This window comes from Prunus persica, chromosome G1 (genome assembly GCF_000346465.2).
Source record: "Prunus persica cultivar Lovell chromosome G1, Prunus_persica_NCBIv2, whole genome shotgun sequence".
In the NCBI taxonomy this organism is placed as follows: Eukaryota; Viridiplantae; Streptophyta; class Magnoliopsida; order Rosales; family Rosaceae; genus Prunus; species Prunus persica.
This window is the reverse complement of record NC_034009.1, coordinates 43741125-43761219: the sequence shown is the minus strand read 5'-3', so window position 1 is coordinate 43761219 and position 20095 is coordinate 43741125. Positions and strand designations below refer to the sequence as shown.

Below are 20095 nucleotides of genomic sequence, written 5' to 3'. Positions count from 1 at the left end.
TGGAAGGGCGAAGTTTCCCACTGGCTTGGAGACCACTTGTTGGTCGACAAGTCAGCTTTCTTTGGTGTGTGAGCGTGCCACTGCTAGCAATGTAAATTCTAGCAGACTTATTTTTAGAATGGATAACTTGCGCCTCAAGTTACTGACTTCTAAAACAAATGATTGTGAATTTGGGTGAGGAATATCTCCCAAGTAAGTTCTTTTCTTGCCTCAGACTGGTGAGGACTTTCATAATTTATCTCATTATCAAATGGTTGTTCTGGCCATAATAGATAATAATAAAATAGACTGTTTCAGGCAGAACTGCCTTTTACAAAATTAAGAAGGGAGAAATCAACTCTAGAAAGACAAAAAGATGGCTGGAATTCCATTTCTGCCTGGGCAGAAACTTCTGATCCGGGCTGGACTGGGTATGTCTGTGCTGGACTGTGCTGTCAACAACTTTGGCTGCTTGGCTTCAGCCGTAAATCGATACCAAAGTTCAATTTTGGCAGAGCTTCAATCTACTTCAAGCCTTGGGAGACTTTTGAGCGGGCAGAACTGCAGCTTCTTCAGTTTGAAGGGACAGAAGTGGCTATTCTTGAGGATTTAGCAAGCTGGAACTATGCTGTAAAATTTGTTGAGGTTTTCATATTTGTGAAAACTCAAACTATGTTTGTCTTGGCTTTTGCTGAACCAAATTTGTAACGAGAGGGATCTCGTTTTCAGAAGACTTATTTTCTAAGTCTGAACTTTAGAATTCTGATCTAAAGCTGTTTTTCTCTTGGGATCCAAGTGAGCTTTTTCTTGTTTGTTTTTTTTGATTGATTGATGAATTGAGTGTCCTTTCTTTCTTTGCCTACTTTCGTTCTTATAAGAGACCCTCTTAAGGAGGTAATTCTTAATTCTAAATAATGGGCGGCAAAAAGATCTCTTATAATGTAAAGTAAGAAGGGTTTCTTATCAATCAAGGCAGATAGGTTCTGAGCAGTCACCTCCTAAAAACAGTCCCTTCCCTGGTTTCCTGGGTGGCAGCTTTCTAATTCAACCAACGTCACCGTCTGTGTGGGCTTTTTATGGCGGTTTGGCTCTTTTTCTTTTGTATTTTCTGAGTGGTTCCCTGTTTCCCGTTCTAACTTAGAAGGCGTGATCCGTGAATTCCTTGGGAGATGGTGTATTGATTTGTAGCAAAATCTCGAACACAGATGAGTTTTTGATCTTCAATTGGCAGTGTTTCAGAGACGTCCCTCTCACATTTTTAAACTTTAGTTGGAATTGCTGACTTTTCCAAAGTTGAGGCAATCACGTGGGTGTGTCTTTGATCCTTTGGGTTTGAACCTAACAAAAATTACGGGCTGATCTTTGAAGCCTATTTCGAGAGTTTCCACATTTGGGCTTTCTTTGGGCTGAGGCTTTATTTCCAACATTCTTGGTGTGAAGCCCAAACTGTCTGGATTTTATTTTTGTTTTTCTCAAGTCTCTGGGCTGGGCTGGCAATTTTATCAGGGGCCTGTCTTTTGGTCTTGGGCGTGCTGAATTTGGGCCCAAACAGTATTTTCACAAAACTCCTGAAGTTTCGAAAATTATACGAACACCTCCTGAAATTTTAAATTTTCATAAAACCCATTTTCATTGATTTTTAGTCCAAATATTAATGATTTTATATATAAAAAAATTATGCAAATGACAAAGTTAGTCTCTGATATTATATTGCACATATATTCATTAAGGTTAAATTTATATTATATAAAATTATTAATTTTTGAAACCTAAAATTTTTTATGAAAATACCGAAAATATCATGAAATGTTAATGTAAATAACTCTATTTGTACTAATTTTCCAAATAAATAAAATAAAATAAAATAAAAAGCGGGAGGTTTAGTGCTAGGGCTTAAATTTTGATGCGTAGGTCCTAAACCCCTTCTTTCTTTTCTTTTCTTTTCTTGTAAAAAAAGGGCCAAACTAAAACCTCAAGCACAACACCTTCTTCCTCCTCGCTGCTTCTCTTCGTCACGGTCTCTCTCGCAGCGCAGCCTGTCTTCCTCCCACTAACAGTCCAGGCCACAGCCGCTATCTCTCTCTCTCTCTCAGGTCTCTCTCATCTTCTTCTTCCTCTGCTGATTTACTCTCTCTCTCTCTCTCTCTCTCTCTCTCTCTCTCTCTCTCTCTCATCAAGCCCTATGTTTTGTTGATGTTTTCCCCCGCTAAGATTGGGCAAAAGGCATGTGCTTGCTGAGCTCCTTTGAGCTGTCTGTATGGTAAAGTGGGAATTTATGGCTACCCAAATGAGCATTTCAATCCCTGATTTAGTTGCTCCGTTCTTTTTTTTGTTTATCAATTTTGGATATTATTATGTCTCGTTAAATTTGTATTTTTATCCGCAAAAAATTATAACAAAAATAATTATCTGGGAATTCTGAAGGTTTTGTTTGATTTATGGAACCGTAATTTATTTATCATAGTTACCAGTTATGTTTCTTTGGCAAGGAATTCTTGAAAGAGCCCACATCCATGAGTATTGTGCTCATATTTTTCTATTCTTAAAAGGCTTCTGATTAATATTTTTACGGATTGCATAGAAAAGTAAAGCTTCAAAGGCATGGAGGACGCTACAATTTCAAACGCAAGCTCTGAAGATAGAGTAAAGGCGTAAGTTAAACTTGTGAAGGTGCAATGATGCTAAATGCTAATTGGATTTGATAGTCAAATTCTGATTTTTACTTCTATTGCTTCTGTTTTTCAGAGAAGCTCCTCAGCTTGCTGCTGTGCTGAAGGAAATGAAGGAAGGATTAGATACAGTGAGGATCAAAGTCCAAGCTTTAACTGCAAAGGTAAATATGTCCCTGTTTCTTGGGTCATTGTAATTTCGCTGTGGCTCCATTTCTTGCGGTGCAGAAATGTTTGCTTTCTAAAAATTTGTGCCACTTGTTAGGTTTTAGGAAAACCATATCTAGATTGGTAGTGCTTTCATTGAGGCCTAAACTTAACGCAAGGGCTGGAAAAAGCATTTCCACCAGAAAACGTGTTTTTCTTATAAGTTTCTCACTTTTTGCAGAATCAATATTTCCGTAACAATTGGAGATTATAGAAATCCCAACGGACATGTTAGTATACCAAGCATGCTGAGGCACATGTGTCATTTTTATTTTTCTTCTCCGTGTATCAGGTGAAATCAAATAATTATCCAACAGTGGAAGGGATAAGCTATCTTGAAGCCAAGCATTTGCTGCTCTTAAACTATTGCCAGTCACTTGTCTATTACTTGCTTCGCAAGGCTAGAGGGTTCTCAATAAATGGCCATCCCGTTGTTCAGAGCCTCGTGGAGATAAGGTTGTTTCTGGAAAAGGTATGGCGTCTTGGTATCTGTTTTTCTTTCTCCTGCCATTCTGGTAACCTGCGTAATCAGTCACTAATCAGTTCTCACCCTTTTGGTTGTAAAAGATTCGACCCATTGACAAGAAGCTACAGTACCAAATCGAGAAGCTCACCAAGGTTACTGCAAGCACAACTGAGAATGTACAGCCAGGTGGAAAGGAATCACAAGCGGGTGTGCCTCAGCAAACAGACGATTTGTTGAAATATCACCCGAACCCTGACATGCTTGTTAGCAAAGCAGATGTGACTTCTAAGGTGAAATGCACATCAGTACAGTATTTGAATTCCTCTTTCCCACCTGCTGGACCATTTAAAAGGTTTTTTCTTCTCTTTATGTATTGTAGGATGGTAATGATGTGTATCGACCTCCCAAATTTGCCCCCACTTCGATGGAGGAAGATAAGTTGTCAAAGCAGGACAAAAATGCATTGAGAAAGGAAAAGAATACTCTACGACAAGCTAGGCATAGTGCTTTTGTTAGGGAACTGGTGGATGATTTGGAGGGGAGGCCTGAAGAGGTTTGTTGTGGACTGTTTTTGTGGGGTTACAAGGCGTGAATGCTGGATTTTCTCATAATTGCTTACTATTATGTCAAATTACAGATTGTAGAAAGTGTTGGAGCTGAAAGTTTAGAACTAGCCAGATACAGGGCAAAGATGGAGGACCGTGCACGGCAAGAAGAGGAGCTTTTTATGCGTGCTCCTATTACAAAGAAGGAGAAACAGAGGGAGAAACACTTAAAGAAGTCAAGAAATGGGTATGCACACTTAAAAATTAATTTATGGTATTATTCTCAATTATGTCAAATTTATTTGGGTAGAATTTGTTGTTGGCTGACTGTTCTGAACTTGTATATATCAGGTTGCTTGGTTTGACGGACAATTTCTATGATGAAGTCAGAACTTTACCTTTGGAAGATGAAAATGATGGGCGGATTCCAAGCTTCAGTAGTGCTAGGGGTGGAATGGGGGGAAGACATAAGAAGCGCAAGGTATATCATGTTGGTCTCAGAATAAAGATCAAATTTAATTTATGAAATATATGCTCTCCTCTTTCGCTCCGAATCAACTGCATCCATGAAGTTCTGTTTCACTTGAACTTTAATCTTGCGTGGTTGTTAGGGATTTGTACGCATGCCCTAGTATTTGCTTATAGTGAAGGCATTGACAATTTTGGTCCATTGTGCAGATGAGGCGTTGAAGGATAAACCAGCCTGACAACTCCAACGATTTCCTTGCTGATCTAAATTCCTATTGCTATAGTCGCATGAAATGGCTTCCTTCAAATCTAAAGTGTTTTTGTCTTTTTCTTTTGAGCGGCAGTTTCTTCTGATTAGAAGAAGGGGGGTGTGGTGGGTGGGGTGTGGGTAGAGAAAGGAGTGAGCAAGTAGGGGGGAAATTTTGTTATTTGGACCGACCAGAATTATTTGTTTTAATGGTTTTTTTTTTCTTCTAGACATGTATGTTTCTGCTTTTGCAGAAATCTGAATGAGATTAATAGGTTTACGTATACATGATGTGCTATCTAACCTAACCCTAAAATCAAAGGACACCCAACAGTGATTTACTTATCTTGCGTCAATCTTTTATATGCAATTACCAGTTTATAAAGTACCATTCAAATCCCATAGTTGGTGGATTAAGGGTCAATCCAAGCTTAATCTGAGAAGTTTGACCTGAATTTGAGCTTGCATTCCAGTTCAACTTTACTGTGCCAGGGGAATCGGGGTCGGAAGATTGCTCCAGCATCCCTTGAAGTTGGCCTTGCTTGGTTGAAAAGACAGCCATAGCGCGTTCCGGTTAAAGTTTTTTCTTTTTTGTTTGAATTGATAGAATTGAATTTAAACAGTCGGGGATGGAAAACATGAGTTGTGTTCCAGGTCTTAAAGAGACAATAAGAATATAACATCTATAACAGTGTAGTATGTAATGTCAACTAATTTCAGAGCCATCCTTGGCAGGCTGAGGCATGCTGTACAGAATAAGACCCAACAAAAGAACTGTGCTACCAAAGAGGAAAAAGGGGCTCAAAGTTGCACCCGCTTCCAGATATGGCAATGGAAGGGAAAGAATATAAATCGATATCGGCACTGCAAGATAAATGAAAGCTTATATTAGCACAAGTTTATTCAAAAGCACAGATTTGATGCCATGCTTGTATATGTCCACAACTAGAACAAACACAAGTGCTTATGTGAATAAGTCCTCTATGTTTAAAGTATCCCAATCCAAAAGCCAAAAACTGTCAGAGTAGATAATTGGATTTGAGGGATCCCTCAATAAAAGGGAACTATATATACACACACGTGGCAAACTTCAACAAACCTCATGTCCAACCCTTTTTTTGGGTGGTCATCCAGGTGGAAAAGTACCCTTCATCAGGTAACTGATGGTTCTTATGTGTAGTCCCTATTAGGGTTGGTGACTGACATGTAGTCATAATAATATGATCTTGAAATATCTAACCCATCAAAATTAACTGTCAGGTAGAAAGGTCCATTAGGTATATCTAGACTATATGGCAACAATACTAAGTATTTAGCATAACCACTATGGGACCAGTGCTCAAAAGTATGTATACAAGCGTGAAAGAGAATGAACCTGACAACATCACAATGAGAGAAGCAACAACCGCAGAGGAAATCTTTACTACACTCAGCAATGATATGTTGAAAAACAGATTGGTACCTATGTAAAGCAACGGAAGCAATGGAGCCCCATTACAACCTGAAACAAGTGACAAATGCATGGGTAAGAACTTCAAACTCAAAAAACCTCAAGAAGCTTTTAATCTTGACAAGAACCATCGCTTTGAACAACTGAAATTGAACTACATTACGGAAACCAATAATTTATTTTCATCGTGCCAGATTATAAATGAGCTTTTTGTCTCTTCAATGCATGAAATTCGTAGGATTTCCCATCATTTATTCCTAAACGTCATGAAACCGTGCAGGTAAATTTTATCATCAAAACCAAACGTTCACTTTCACGTGTTCTCATAAATTTATGATACACACTGTTCAGATGTAACTTGGTGTCATATCAGCTTTTAGCATTCTTGTGATGTTACTATAAGCTTTGCATATCAAGCCAACAAGTCAGATTACTCTTACTATTCGATATTTCCTGCTCGCAATACAATAATAGTTTTTCATTGCATTGAATCATTTAAAAGGAAGAACAGATAAGAGAACTCCATATGCTTAAAATGTGTATCAAACAATTAATATCAATGTTTTCAGATTGTGAACAATTATTATTTAAGCTTACTTATGGGCTGGAGAGTAGATAATTAAACCAATCATCATTGACCATGTAAATCAGTGTATAGACAATGACAACATGTATGTCACACCAAACTCCCTGATGTAGACAGCCCGTAGGTATTAGATTAAGCACTCAAACAATAGAACATAGAAGAATATAAGAGATCGAGGAGATGAAAATATAGATCGAAAAGACGAAAGAACGGGCAGAAGAGTAGAACAAGAAGAATATCCGAGGTCGAGGAGACAAAAATATAGATCAAAGGGACAAAAGAAAGGACCGAAATCAGAGAACCGAGAAGGAAGGACAGAAATCACATAGTTTTAAGACAAGTTTTACTCAATATCCAAATCTGCCTTTTAAAGAACTACATCGGGGTATTTATAGCAAACTAAAACCTAGACATAATAGGATAAAAATCCCTGGCTTAAACAGAAATCATAACCCAAATAAAATAGGAAACTTAAAACTAGAAATCTGGAAATCTGGAAAAGTAGAAATCCTACTAGAATTTGGAAAACTAGAGTATCTAGGAAACTAACAAATACATTAGGAAACTAATAAATTTAGGTCCTACGCATCCTGCATCACTCCCAAATCCAGTTAATTTACAAAACTACAGAAACAAAAAAATGATATGACAGCTTGCCTGATGTATCGGCTCCAATATTCAGAAAGCAACCAGCGCCATCTTTAAGATATGAAGGAAGTTGCGCAAATGGTATGCCTCTCAGGTTTGACAAGAATGGTAGAAAGAGAAGTATAAAAAGAGCCTACAAGTCAAAGGAAATAAAGAATAATAATTTTAGCAAAACCAGTGTCTTTTTTCAATTATATCCAACTTAATATGTACAAGACATTTCAGTTAACCTGATTAACCTGACTTTGGGTGCGGACATGTATGCTACCGGTGAACCCCCATACATTTGAGTGAGCATAAATAATTTAAGGGAAAAAGAATCCCCTATCAATGGTCATGTTCTAATTAAAGAGACCCTCAACACACCTATCAATCTAAATCAGATAATGCCAAAAATCTTTGTAGTTCTGGTAGGGTCTCCTTTATAACCAATGAGGCCACCTACTTACAAACAAGAAAACAATATATCATAAACTATCTTAACAGAGATCAACACAGTAATCACCTGAAATCCAGATCCAAAAGAATTGACAACAAATATGTCAAGTGATTTTTCCTGCAATTGAAAAGGTTTATGACTTGAGAAAGTGTGCAGCATTAGCTTGTCAACCGGAGAACAAATTTGAGAACAATTTGGAAGGCCAGCTAATTACTTAAAAGAAAAAGATATTGCCAACCTTAAGGCGGGCCTCAGCATCAACGAAGACGAACTCCTGTTCGAAGACAACATCAAGATTGATTATTTTGGTTATAAAGGGCACTACTGAACTTATAACAAATGTTCATTGTTTAACCTTGATTATAGATGCACCAGCTTGAAAAGCACTTGAAGCAATCATTAGTACTGGCCACATAGACTCAACTCCAGATAGCATCTGACCCGAATCAGACCCACTGCAATTACATAATACACATATGACTATCAATAGCTTACGTCATTGCGTATATCATTGAAAACTCCATGACTACAAGGTACTCAACACACTAATAAGAAAGAACAGCACATCAAGAAAACCCTGAAAACAGAGAATCATTAGACTAAAGGAGGGTCATGATATTCATGCACCGGTAGAACTATTTCAGTTCCAATTCTGAAAACCTTTCATTTATGATCAAAATCTACCTTCACGGGAAGACGGGATACTTGTAGCTATTCTAACATAAAATGATACAGAAGCTTGTTGGAATCTCAGGAACTATGATAACGATGAAAGAATGCCCAAAAGAAAAATGGTGGTAGATCTAAACAAACTCTCCAGGAAATTGTAGAATAGGCATGCCTATTAGAAGTAAAATCTGCAGGCAGACTTTCAAAACAGATGCTAATCTAATCATCAGCAGATAAAACATCAGTTAATTGTCTTCTTTTTTTCAACAAAACATTCAGGCACTTTATTTCCAAAATTGCATTTGGCACTGGGACAAAAAATACAGAACGGATGTCAAACTGTTCAAACATCTTACAAGACATCTTTCTTCGAAATTCTTCTTTTCAAGCGTATAAATGTAATTAGTATGTCATGGTTAACCACATTCAATTTTTCTGATGTTTGCTTTGATATCAGCTGGTACCAGATGCATAAGCATGCAGATCATTCATCGTTTGCAGGTATTGCATAAATTTAAAGTAAACCATATCCAAGTGACTGCTAGCCTAGTATTGACCTTCAAAGATCTGTATCACTAATCCTTCCACTTAATTGACAGAGGAACCATATAATATTACATTTAACGAAATAGAGTAGCAGCTCTTAATCCGCAGAAGAATGGATCAAGGTACCTTGTAACAGCCGCTGCTACACCTATAGCTACGAGTATGCAGCCGGAGATCTGATTGAATGTGTATGTTCTCCCCAAAAGGAGGACAGAAAAACTCAGCTGCCACACCAAAAACGTCTGCACAATATGGAGACATAAAAGTAAAAAGTAAAACTGAGGAGAGGGATTTTGCAAAAATAATGGTAAAAAAATATTCAAAGTAATAAGCACATTATTCTTTTGGATCTAGACTAAGGTAAACGTTTCATTATATACTCTTTGAATTCCATTTTTCTCTTCATATCTCTATTACACTAGATTATAACCAGGGAAACCCGTTGTCCAACTATTCAGGGCTGGGGGACAATATTCTGCAGCCCTGCTAAGTTCTAATTATTCAATTTAAAGGAAAAGGAAAACAGAACTTCTTTCCCCAAAATATTTAGTTCATTAATTGTTCATATAAGAAATTAGTTCAGTCCAAACCGGAATAGGATCTAGGATCCTTGACCAAACTCAACCTCGCTTGAGCTAAAAAAATAAAAATCAGCCGCTAGACGAATCCAATTGGCATGGTCACATCTAACATGATTTTACACTGTAAGAAAGTTAAGACTTATTCTCCTCTTTCCATAAACATTTCTGGAAACTAAATGGTTAAGGCAGCTTTCCTTTCTCTTTACTTCAACTTTTTTAGGCAATATTTTACTACAAAATTATCTTGACCTCACAAAGTTTCTGTCCTTCAAGCACCTTCGTCATAAACACTGCTCTCATTGATTATACATTATATTTTCTCACAAAATAGATTATCCTTCTAATGACATATGGCATGCCTCAATGCTGCTGATGGTGATGGGGAAGCCCTCCATTCCTGAACTCCAATATACCACATAGGGCATAACCTATATATGTTCTTTTCTTTCTTGTTCTTTACTTTTTTGCTGGAATAACGGAAAATACCTGACTCAATATGGGTATTGCCGGTCCGGGAAGCATGGCTGTGGAGGATAAATACAATTCAGAAAAATAAAACACCAAAATCATCACTACTAAAACACATTTTCTCCTTTGATTTCTCATCACAACCAATTCAAACTTGGTATTGCTTCATCTCAATCAAAAGCCAAGAAAATCTAGCTTAAATTCTAAAACACCATTCAATCAAATTGCATAGGCTAACAACTCATAATAATGTACCCAAAAAATAAAATCCAAAATAAATAAATAAATGGTGAGGTACCTGCAGCAGCCATCCCAGAAGCAACTCCAAGGGCTTCCAAGGCACCAATGGCCACAAACCGTGATTTGGGAAGGCTTATCATTTCATCAGTCACAATCCCAGAACGGTATCGTGCGAACAATATCGAAAAATATATAATCACGTAGCTGCGCACAAAACAAACCCACTTTCCCGATCACATTACAAATCCAATAATTCCAAACCAAAAATAAATAAATAAATAAAGGAAAATAAATAAATAATTAATGTGTGGTTCTTTTTCAAACCCGAAGGTTGTGAATTGGGCCAAGAAGAAAGGGTGGTTTTTCATGGGGACAAGGGCGAGCTTGTAGAGCACGCGGTTGGCGACAGCCAGAGCAATGGTCAAAGCGGAGACCAAAACGACGCGTTTTGTATTGGAGGAAGAGGAGGGTGGGTCTGGGAGTGAAGCTTCGGCTTTGACATTGCGAGTTGTTGATGAAGCTCTGCGGGTGGTTTCGGACGCGAGGTGAAACGGTGCGTCCTGGGGGACGCGGCGGCGGAGAGAGAGTCGAGGGAGCGGCATTGAGGAGAGAGAAAGGAAGGGGATCGTCGCGTCATTTTTGATCGTGTAGGTGCGAGGAGGAGGTGGGACGGAGAAGAAGTGGGAAAACGACGACGTAGTGGATACTGAATATCCCATCAGAGATTTTGTTGGACTTGTGGGTTGTGACGTGGTGTTTTATTCTGGAATAACGAGACAAAAACATTTCAAAAATAAAGATATAAGAAACGAAGAACACCCCGCCAAATTTAATTTATGCAAAAATAAAAGATGGCGTCTTTAACCTTTGGTTTTCTTCGCCTCTTCTCTCTGTGTCTTACAATATTCGATATCCACGTTTCCTTTGGGTGTTCCTCATCTTCTTCAATTCACTTTGGCTTCAGCTGGGCCATCATTAATCATGTATGGTTTCAGTTGCGGAGCCAAGAATTAATGTTAGAGCTTCTTGTATAAAAATGAAGGGAATGAAAGTATAAACACTGTAAAGTTCTCGTAGAGCTTCTTACGCATCATTTTTCTGAACCAATATCCCCTAAAGCAAAAGTCAAGATCATACGCATCAAAGTTCTTATTGTATATATAAAAACCTTTATCCTCTTTCAATATTCAATTCATAAATACAACATTAAATTATTTACACCAAGAGAGAGAAAAAATAGAGAGAGAAATAACGGGAAATTTTTAAAAAAAGAAAAAAAGAAAGAAAGGGGAGAGTGAGTGAAGAGCTGAGAAGGGACTGGGACCCCTCTGGTCCCTACAGTGATGCAAATCCTGCAGCCATCCCTATACCCTATCATTTTCTATTTTTCTTTGGTATTCCTATGTACAGATACTAAGTACCTACTACCTAGGTAGTATTCACTGTTGAATTGGTTTTGAAAGCATCTAACGACTGTTAGGTGATGACCGGTTAACTGGGTAAGTAATAGAGTTATTTGCACTACTATTTCTTGAGGTTTTAAATTATTTTCATAAAAGAAAATTTTGTTGATTTTTCATTCAAAGATTGATTATTTTAATTAATTTGGTCATTTTCGTAAACTGTTTTTTTATATGAAATCATCAATTTTTGGACAAACAATCAACAAAAATAAATTTTGTGAAAATAATTTAAAACCTAGGGGGATTGTCACGCCCCAATTAGGAGTCGTACTTCCTAAGAAACATAGCATTATATTGTTCAACCATAGAACATTATAACACCACATCTCTTAGGAAACATAAGGCATTTAAGTAAGTAATTATATCTGGCTCTCTACCAGGTTAGGCTAAGGGACAAGCCTAAACGAAACTGTTAGCAAAAGAGTAACTTAGTTATGAGCCCAAGAATGGTTTGTTGTTCTTACTTCATTTTAATTCGGATATGAGACCACTTATTTATAAGTTAAGACCATTTTCAATTTAATTCGGACATGAGACCACTAATCTATAAGTCAAGACCCTTTTTCACTAGTGTAGACCCCATTGATGATATAGTTTTTTTGTTAAGTAGATTAATGTTTTTGTTTTAGAAGTTGATATGTTGGTTTTATGTGTTAAATGCATTATAGGCGCGGAAAATTTCATTAAGTGAGTTGTGTAAATTGTTTTGTATTCACAAGCATATTGTGTTTGTGTAATTTGTTGTGAATTAGGTATTAAAAAGTTTGTATATCATGCAATTTACAAGTGAAATCTTTAATTTTGCATAAAATTTCTAAGAAGTGTACCCTTTGATGCTGGGGAAAGTCAAACCTAGTTCCAAGTAAGCGAGCAAGGTGGGTGGGAGTTCATCTATCTATATATATAAAGCAAAAGGCAGAGAATGGTAAAACATTCAAAATGCCAGAAAATATCATTGGTTAATGCAAACATTAAAAATTAAAATTATTAATTAAATAAGGATAATATGGTAAATTCACACTTTTTCATATTTAAAAAATTTTAAATTAAAAGAAAAATTAGATAAAGGATCCTATTTTTATGGAACACAACTACCCATTATCCTTTTTAATTCTAAAATAATTTTAAATTTTTTTTTTTTTAAAAAAAAAAACCTCTTGCAGGCGCGGGTGCGGAGAGGCTAGTCGGTTAGAAAATGAAATCGAAGGATGTAACGTAGGGATCAGAGTACACATTTCAGTTATCATATGCACCCGATGTTTTCTCCACATGCCTTCTCCTTCTTATTTTTTTTTTTTTTTCATTTCTCGCACACTTCTTGAATAATCATTTGGTGTAACATTTACATGGCCACATGGTTTTATCAAACCACTCATAGTATAAGTTGTGTATCTATATATCAATACAACAATCTACATTCTTGACATATCAACCATGTTGTCTACCTATATTGTAAAAAACCATGTTGTAAAAATAAATAAATAAACACCATGTTGTTTACCCATATTGTAAAACACATATTGGTAATATCATATGTCAATATGAGGGTCATACCTTAGAATTTCTCCATTTTTTGACATGTGAATTCCACTTGCATGTTGTTAAAATACGAGTTTGATTCATACTGATAACTCAAAGCGCGTCATAAGCAAAGGCGGACCTACAGAGGCGTAAGGAGGAGCAACTGCACCTCCCTTCGCTGGAGCAAGCGTTGCATGTGCCGAAATATTGCCCTTTTGCTCAGGTAGCTGCACACACCACCTATTCAACAGAAGTTCTCTTTGAACCCTCCTTTGTTGCGTTGTTCGTGCACAACACGATTTTTTTTAATTCCCTAGCCAAAACGACATCATTTTGGACCAGGAAAAAAAATTAATTAAATCGTACTGCAAACGGAAAAGGAGTTCCTTCAGCAAGGGATATTTTGCTTGTTTTTTGTTCAAACAAGGAGAAAAAAGAGTCTCTTACGTCCCACCACCAATTCCTTATAAAAGATTAGAAAATTTATAAACTCATTTTACATCCTCATCGCAGTTTTTCCTTAAATTTGAGAACTCCAAGTCTTTTATAAAAACCGATTCATCAATCAAGTCTTGTGCCATGGAATAAAATTTTGTATCGATCAAGCTTTCAAAGTAAGTTCGAATGTAATTCATAGTTAATGTAGAGAGAAAAAAAAATGAAACATGGTGTGTTTTTTTTTCTTCTTCAGCAACTGACGGCAACAATTGTAGGTTGATAGTATTGTTATTTTGTTTATATGAATTATGAATGACAAAAGTATTCTTTAAATTATAAGAATACTTAGTTGTCAATTTTTAAAAATTTTTTTTAACCTTTTAAAATTACACCTCCGACGAAAAATTTATGGGTCCCCCAGTGGTCATAAGCACTTTCTAAAGCCTTTGATAAAAAACTTAAAAGTACTTTTAGGTTATAAAAATAATTTTGTGAAAAAACACATGCTAGTAAAGCGTTGTGAGCAGAATATATAATTTGAAAGGCAATTGTAGATTAGATGAGCTGGAGAGTATTGGAAACAAAAGGAATTATTCTTGAAGGATTCAAGAGCAAGAGAGAATCGAGATGTGTTCTTCCCCACCGTGCTTCTCTTTTGAGAATATAGCTCTTTATATACAACATCCCTTCTTACCTTAATGACAAAGAAAGAAATGCATGCAAACAAACAAATATATTCTACGTGTTCAATAAAGTAAATATACAAACCAGTTGAAAAATAAAGTGGATGGAGACCAAACCACACTTGGGAGCTGGAAAATGCTGGGATGATGAAATGAATATAAAGATGAGTTAGGGTCGTAACCGAGATATGAGCTCCTTTCTTTTCTTTTCTTTTTTTCTTCTTTTTTTTTTCAAAAAAATTTAAAATTTAAAAGTTAAAAATCTATTTTTATTGAGAACAATGCTAAACTCATACACACAACACGAATTCTAGAACACAAACCTAGAACCTTACCGTAATTACTCAAAACCACTATACTAGGTCCTTTGCCAAGATATGAGCTCTTAAATATATCGAACTTACAATTTGACAAAAAGATGTAAATATGAGTTAGGATTTTAGTAATGTTTTTAATTTGTCAGAACCTAAAAGATTTAAGGCAAAAAGTCACTTTAATTTGACAAAAAGTTAGGGATTGTCTTTGAATTGCTTGAAATTGAAACTACAGATGCAAAATTGATCAAATTGAAACTATAAGGACCTTAATGATAAAATTAGTAAACTAAAACGACCAAGAATGACTTTTTGTCAAAATTTAATTTAAGAAATCCAAATGTTTTCTTCACAAAAAAGAAATCCAAGGGTCTTTAGTCTTTAACCCGGAGGTCTTCACCGTAGTTGCTTTTTGTATATCTGTTTTCCGGTTTTTTGACTTTTCAAGTCTTCCCCTCCCCAGTTGCCTTTTTGGTTTTCCACAACTACTCTCTCTTGTCTGCTTTTTTTTTTTTTTTTTGGTTCAAATCTCTGCTTTGCTTAGTGAAAGAGGAAAAATTTCTTCTTGGCTAATGTAAAATCTGTGTCTGTGCTAAGACACAAAGGCAGAAAACGAAAGAGAAGAACAGACACTGTAGTGATGGGTTGGGAAGCTTTTCTTCAGGTCTTAGCAGAACTCTTCTTGGGTGTTCTTTCCTGGTATGTTCAAATATCTTCTTTCTTTTTGGGGGCATATTCAATCTGTATTCTTTTATTTAGAAACTTTCAAGGGCAATTGCATTCTGTACATTTGTTAACTTTTTAATTTTGTTACTTCAGTTTTACATGCACATAGTGGTAGATGGAAAAGTTTGACTATCTATCTTTACTTGTATGTATAATCAACTTATTTTGATATGCAGGCCTTCATTTAATTTGGTTTATACCCTGTAAGTAACTTTTTTCCCAATTTTTTTTTTAAATTCTTAAATGCTGAATCTCTTGTTGTGTGTTTTTTTTTAAATTGTCAATTTCTGAATACCATGGAACTGAGGAGGAGGATTCTATTTCTGGTTTCGAATTTTGGTTCAGGTATGCTTCCATTCAGGCTATAGAGAGTGACTCTCACTCCAGAAATCAGCAATGTCTTTCTTACTGGGTTATGTTTGCTTTGTACAAAATCTCAGAGGAAGCGCTTGGAAAACTTTTTTACTGGTAATTTTGGGTCTTTAGAATAAAGGGTTCATCTTATTTCATTTCACATGCACGCTTCTTTTGTTCTTTAGGAGCTTGTTCTTATTTGGATGTGATCATTTTTGTGTTAATTTTCTTATGGTACATATTCGGGTTTTTGAATGTTTTCATCACGGAGTTTGGGTATATGGACTATGCATAGTATATTTGATTCCGAAACTAGACATTCTAATTTCATGGAAGCGATTCCAAGGTAATTCTGTGTAAAATTGGTGATGCTTAGTGATTTTCAAGTTTGATCCTCCTTCCTGTGGTGATCTGGGGTTTCAAGTTCTGCTTTCTGTGTTGGTCCATAAAGATTTTACTTGGGAGTCGTGTTATCATGATTTTGTTAAAATGAGGAAATCGTAAAGAGAACCACATTTGGGTTTCTGGTTACACATGGGCTCTACCAAATCCTATGCATGAACTTGATTGATCAATTGTCTATGTATGCTTGCTCATATGTGGTAATTTGCTGACTCATTCCCATTTATGCTTATGCCATGTACACTTTTGCTGATTTTTTTTCAATGACAGGCTTCCGGTGTGGCCCTACACAAAGGGTGCCATTACCGTCTTGCTGGTGTTACCTTACTTTGGTGGTGCTTCTTATCTGTACAAGCATTTTATTAGGCCCTATATTTCTGAGAATTCAGTTATATGGAAATGGAACATCCTGTCCATACAAAGGATAAATGGTTTCAATTCAGGGGAGGATAACTATCCTGATGTAGTTGATAAAAACGTTATCAGGACCGAACCACAAAAGTCAGAGGGAGCTGTCATATTTAAGGTAAGCTTTCAAACTTATATTTGTGATGATTGTACACAAAAGCTTCTCGTGTCGCTTGTGCATGTGAGAACTTGATAATACTTGTGTGTCAATGCTTTGAATTCTTCATTTTTCTATTGGCTGCAAGAGATAATTAATCTGTTGCTTCTATAGTTTACATGTCAACTGCTTTGACTTCTCGACTGGCTGTATTTGAACCTTGGTATTCATTGCTATGATTTACTAGTTGAACAACCATATTTGTTGTATTGACTTAGGATTATGTACTAATGGAAGATTGAGTAAAGAAAAGCAAATCCAACATGCTGATGTGTTTGTGAGGCCATCATACAAAGAGGGCCTCCCTTCTTTTTGGCCATTTGTTCCCAAAAAAAGAAAGAAAAACCATAAACAATATTATCTTACTAATCTTTTATCTTAGGATCAATCATGTCCTATGCCCACGTAGGCGTTTAATGAGGACTTTAATGCACATTTATCTCAGGGAACACCTGCGTCAAGTTCTGAAAAAGAAGGAAGGGAGTATACTTCGCCTAGTAGTCCAAAGAAAATTCAGAGGGAGTGGACCTGTGCTCTTTGTCTAATTAGCACTACAAGTGGAAAATGTTTAAAGAAACACCTCCGAGGGAAAAAACATGAGACCCAAGTAGCAGCACTAAGAACTTACAAACAAGGCCCCATTAGTGGATACAAATCATCCCTAAAGCTGAAGAGAACAGATGGAATGATTTTTAATCTAAACCAAATGGCAAGAGCAAATGGAAAGATTTTTAATCTAAACCAAATGGCAAGAGCAAATGGGAAGATTTTTAATCTAAACCAAATTGCAAGAGCCAACCTGGAAAAATGGAGCGGCATTCTAAGCCCAGTTGCCAGACCAATTAGAATGTGTATATGGAAAAAGCCGGAGCTCGGATGGACAAAATTAAATACAGATGGATCTGTAGACCGAGAAAATGCTGGTTATGGTGGTCTACTTCGTGATTATAAGGGTGACCCAATATGTGCTTTTGTCTCTAAAGCTCTAGGAGATGACATTTTTTTGGTTGAACTATGGGCTATATGGAGAGGCCTTGTTCTTGCCTTGAGTCTTGGGATTAAAGTAATATGGGTCGAGTCTGATTCAGAGAGCGTTGTGCAGACCATTAATAGAGACCGGCCTTACAGTCAAAAGGCTAGTAGCTGTTTGAAGCATATCTGGGAACTTCTAAATAAATTCGACAAGCACCAGGTATCTCATTCATGGCGTGAAACTAACAGGGCTGCTGATCATCTTTCAAAAATGGTTCTTTTGGGAAGTGATGTTGTTTTCTGGCCAGTTGATTTTCCTGATAGCCTTCATAACATTATCAAGGAGGATGCCGAAGGCAGGATATATTTTAGATGTTGACTAGGGTTTATGTCCCTTAAAATCATGTTCCGGGAAAAATGAAGTAAATCAAATCTATATATATGGTAGATGTGGAAGTAGTACAAATTGGACAACCTCAGGCCTGAATTTTTGTGGTAGATGAGGGGTTGCACATCATTTTTCCAATGGAATTTTGTAATTTATAACCCTGCTGATGTGAATAGAAAGCCTTGACATGTTAATGGGAAAAATTTGCTGTCTGTTATGTGTCTTACTCTCTCTTGTACATTTCAAGATGTTTACAGGTATCATGGTTCCTACCTCCAACCTTATATCAGCTTTGCTGTTTTTCTAGATGTCTGGTCCCTGATTTTTTGAAGTTTACATTTATCACACTGGTTTCTTAAATTCCTAGTCCTTAGAGCATGCTTCACTTGAGACCAATCAGTCTTTGCATTACCTTGTATAAGGTTATTTATAAAATCTCCGATGTGCACATCGGGTAGTCCTAACCAAGTTAGTTTTGTGCCGGAAGACAAATATCTGACAACATTTTTATTGCTTGGAAAATTGATTTGCCAAAGGCCTGTGACAGATTAAAATGGTCTTTCATTGAGCAAACTTCAAACACCTTATCATGAGTAGTGTGAAGAGTAATTATGGCTTTCTAAGATGGGATTTTAATAGAAGAATGTAAAGCAGATTTAAAAGTTGGACCACTCTTTACATTCACCAAACTTATTCTCACCGTCACAATTTTTCAGTGTCATGACAATAATTTAGTGAGCAAATTTGATATGCCTAAATGACAATTTGACATGAGCCTAGACCTTGTTGATACAAAAGCGGCTTGCAAAAGAATGGTACTCAAAATTTAATATTTTTCCGACAGGATACTATACTAGTATATATATATATTTTTTTGGGTACAAGTGATATCCTAAACTAGAGGGGGAGGAGGGAGTTTCTCGCACACACTACTGGGTTCGAACTTAAGACCACTAAGTCCATGCCTTTTTCCATTGGGTTAGACTAGGGCTGGCACTTTAGACCGAGAAGCCAAAAACCGCAATTACCGACCGAGGCTGTACCGCATATAAACCGACCGCAATATGCGGTTGCGGTGACGGTTCTGCGTATACCGCAAATCACAAATATAATTTAATTAATTATTAAAATAAATATTTATAATTATTTGATATCAACGAATACCCTTTAGATGAATCTAACGCTAGAATTTATTATCTTCAATCAATCCTAGCAGTTTGATCTCTTTTCTCTCTCTCTCTCTCTCTCTCTCTCTCTCTCTCTCTCTCTCTCAGACTTGATCAATCTAACGGCTTGGTTTCTACTGTCTGTTGAACATTTGTGCTTTGCAGCTGCAAGTTGGTTTTGCATTTGCTTTCATGACTCGGATGTTTTTGACGAGTGTTCTGGGTTTAGTAATTAAAGCATTTTTGGTGTATTTGTTAATTGTTTTTTCAGTATCTTTAAGTGGAGATTAATGATGATGGCCGTGATTTTTAATTAGACAATGAAGGTTATGTGTCGTGGAAATATCGATCGCAATATACCGACAATTTGTGGTATACCGCAATATATCGGTCGATTCATGATTTAATTGAAAAGTTGCGGTAACCAAATCATAACCATCCCTAGATTAAACCACATTGACACTATACTAGTACTAACATTATTGTAATAGTTTTGGGTGTGAGTTTATTTTTTTAACCTCAACTAGCCCCTTGGCACAATTTTCTTTTAACCTTAGCGCATGTCCACCCCAAAAGGCTAAGGTTAAGGCAAAAGCACGGCAATGGCTGCTACTATTCACTTGAATAGTGGCATTCTTGTCTTTTTTGGTTCCACTCCAAAGGGCAAGGGCGAAGGCAATAACTATTCACATGAGATATGAATAGATGAATTTGTATAGAGTTTTTGGTGTGGGAAGTAAAGAATATGGTTAGGTATTTATATAAAATAAAAAATAAAAATCTAGAATTTTGTGTATTTTTTTCAATTTTTTTCCCCTTTTTTTTGTTGTTGCTGACGTCATTATGACGTCAACATTACATCATTCTGCCTAGGCAGCAGCTTAGGCTGAATTTG

At 36.4% G+C, this 20095-nt stretch overlaps 3 protein-coding genes across 6 annotated transcripts; 2 read left to right on the top strand and 1 right to left on the bottom strand.

Moving 5' to 3' along the window:
• On the top strand, positions 1896–4924 carry LOC18788786 (neuroguidin). 2 transcript variants are annotated; one of them, XM_020554900.1, is made up of 9 exons: positions 1896–2068; positions 2559–2630; positions 2725–2812; positions 3148–3327; positions 3423–3611; positions 3701–3874; positions 3959–4113; positions 4218–4347; positions 4545–4924. In XM_020554900.1, the coding sequence occupies exons 2-9, from the start codon at positions 2581–2583 to the stop codon at positions 4554–4556; spliced, it is 978 nt and encodes a 325-aa protein (XP_020410489.1). In that variant the 5' UTR covers positions 1896–2068; positions 2559–2580; the 3' UTR covers positions 4557–4924. The 2 variants fall into 2 exon arrangements, with proteins under 2 accessions (XP_020410489.1, XP_007227108.2); XM_007227046.2 differs by having other exon boundaries at positions 1896–2072; positions 2561–2630.
• LOC18793450 (protein CLT2, chloroplastic) lies at positions 5150–11530 on the bottom strand. 3 transcript variants are annotated; one of them, XM_020554898.1, is made up of 12 exons: positions 11296–11530; positions 11074–11172; positions 10533–10971; positions 10267–10412; positions 9987–10024; positions 9046–9161; positions 8060–8159; positions 7943–7978; positions 7771–7821; positions 7275–7398; positions 5957–6082; positions 5150–5445 (listed from the first exon to the last, which is right to left on the bottom strand). In XM_020554898.1, exons 3-12 carry the CDS (start codon positions 10925–10927, stop codon positions 5288–5290), a joined length of 1290 nt encoding a protein of 429 aa, XP_020410487.1. In that variant the 5' UTR covers positions 10928–10971; positions 11074–11172; positions 11296–11530; the 3' UTR covers positions 5150–5287. The 3 variants fall into 3 exon arrangements, with proteins under 3 accessions (XP_020410487.1, XP_020410488.1, XP_007222981.2); XM_020554899.1 differs by lacking the exon at positions 11296–11530 and having other exon boundaries at positions 6044–6082; positions 11074–11262; XM_007222919.2 differs by lacking the exon at positions 11296–11530 and having other exon boundaries at positions 11074–11261.
• On the top strand, positions 14890–18313 carry LOC18789445. The gene is made up of 5 exons (XM_020556062.1): positions 14890–15326; positions 15530–15556; positions 15699–15821; positions 16380–16635; positions 17120–18313. Exons 1-5 carry the CDS (start codon positions 15268–15270, stop codon positions 18023–18025), a joined length of 1371 nt encoding a protein of 456 aa, XP_020411651.1. The 5' UTR covers positions 14890–15267; the 3' UTR covers positions 18026–18313.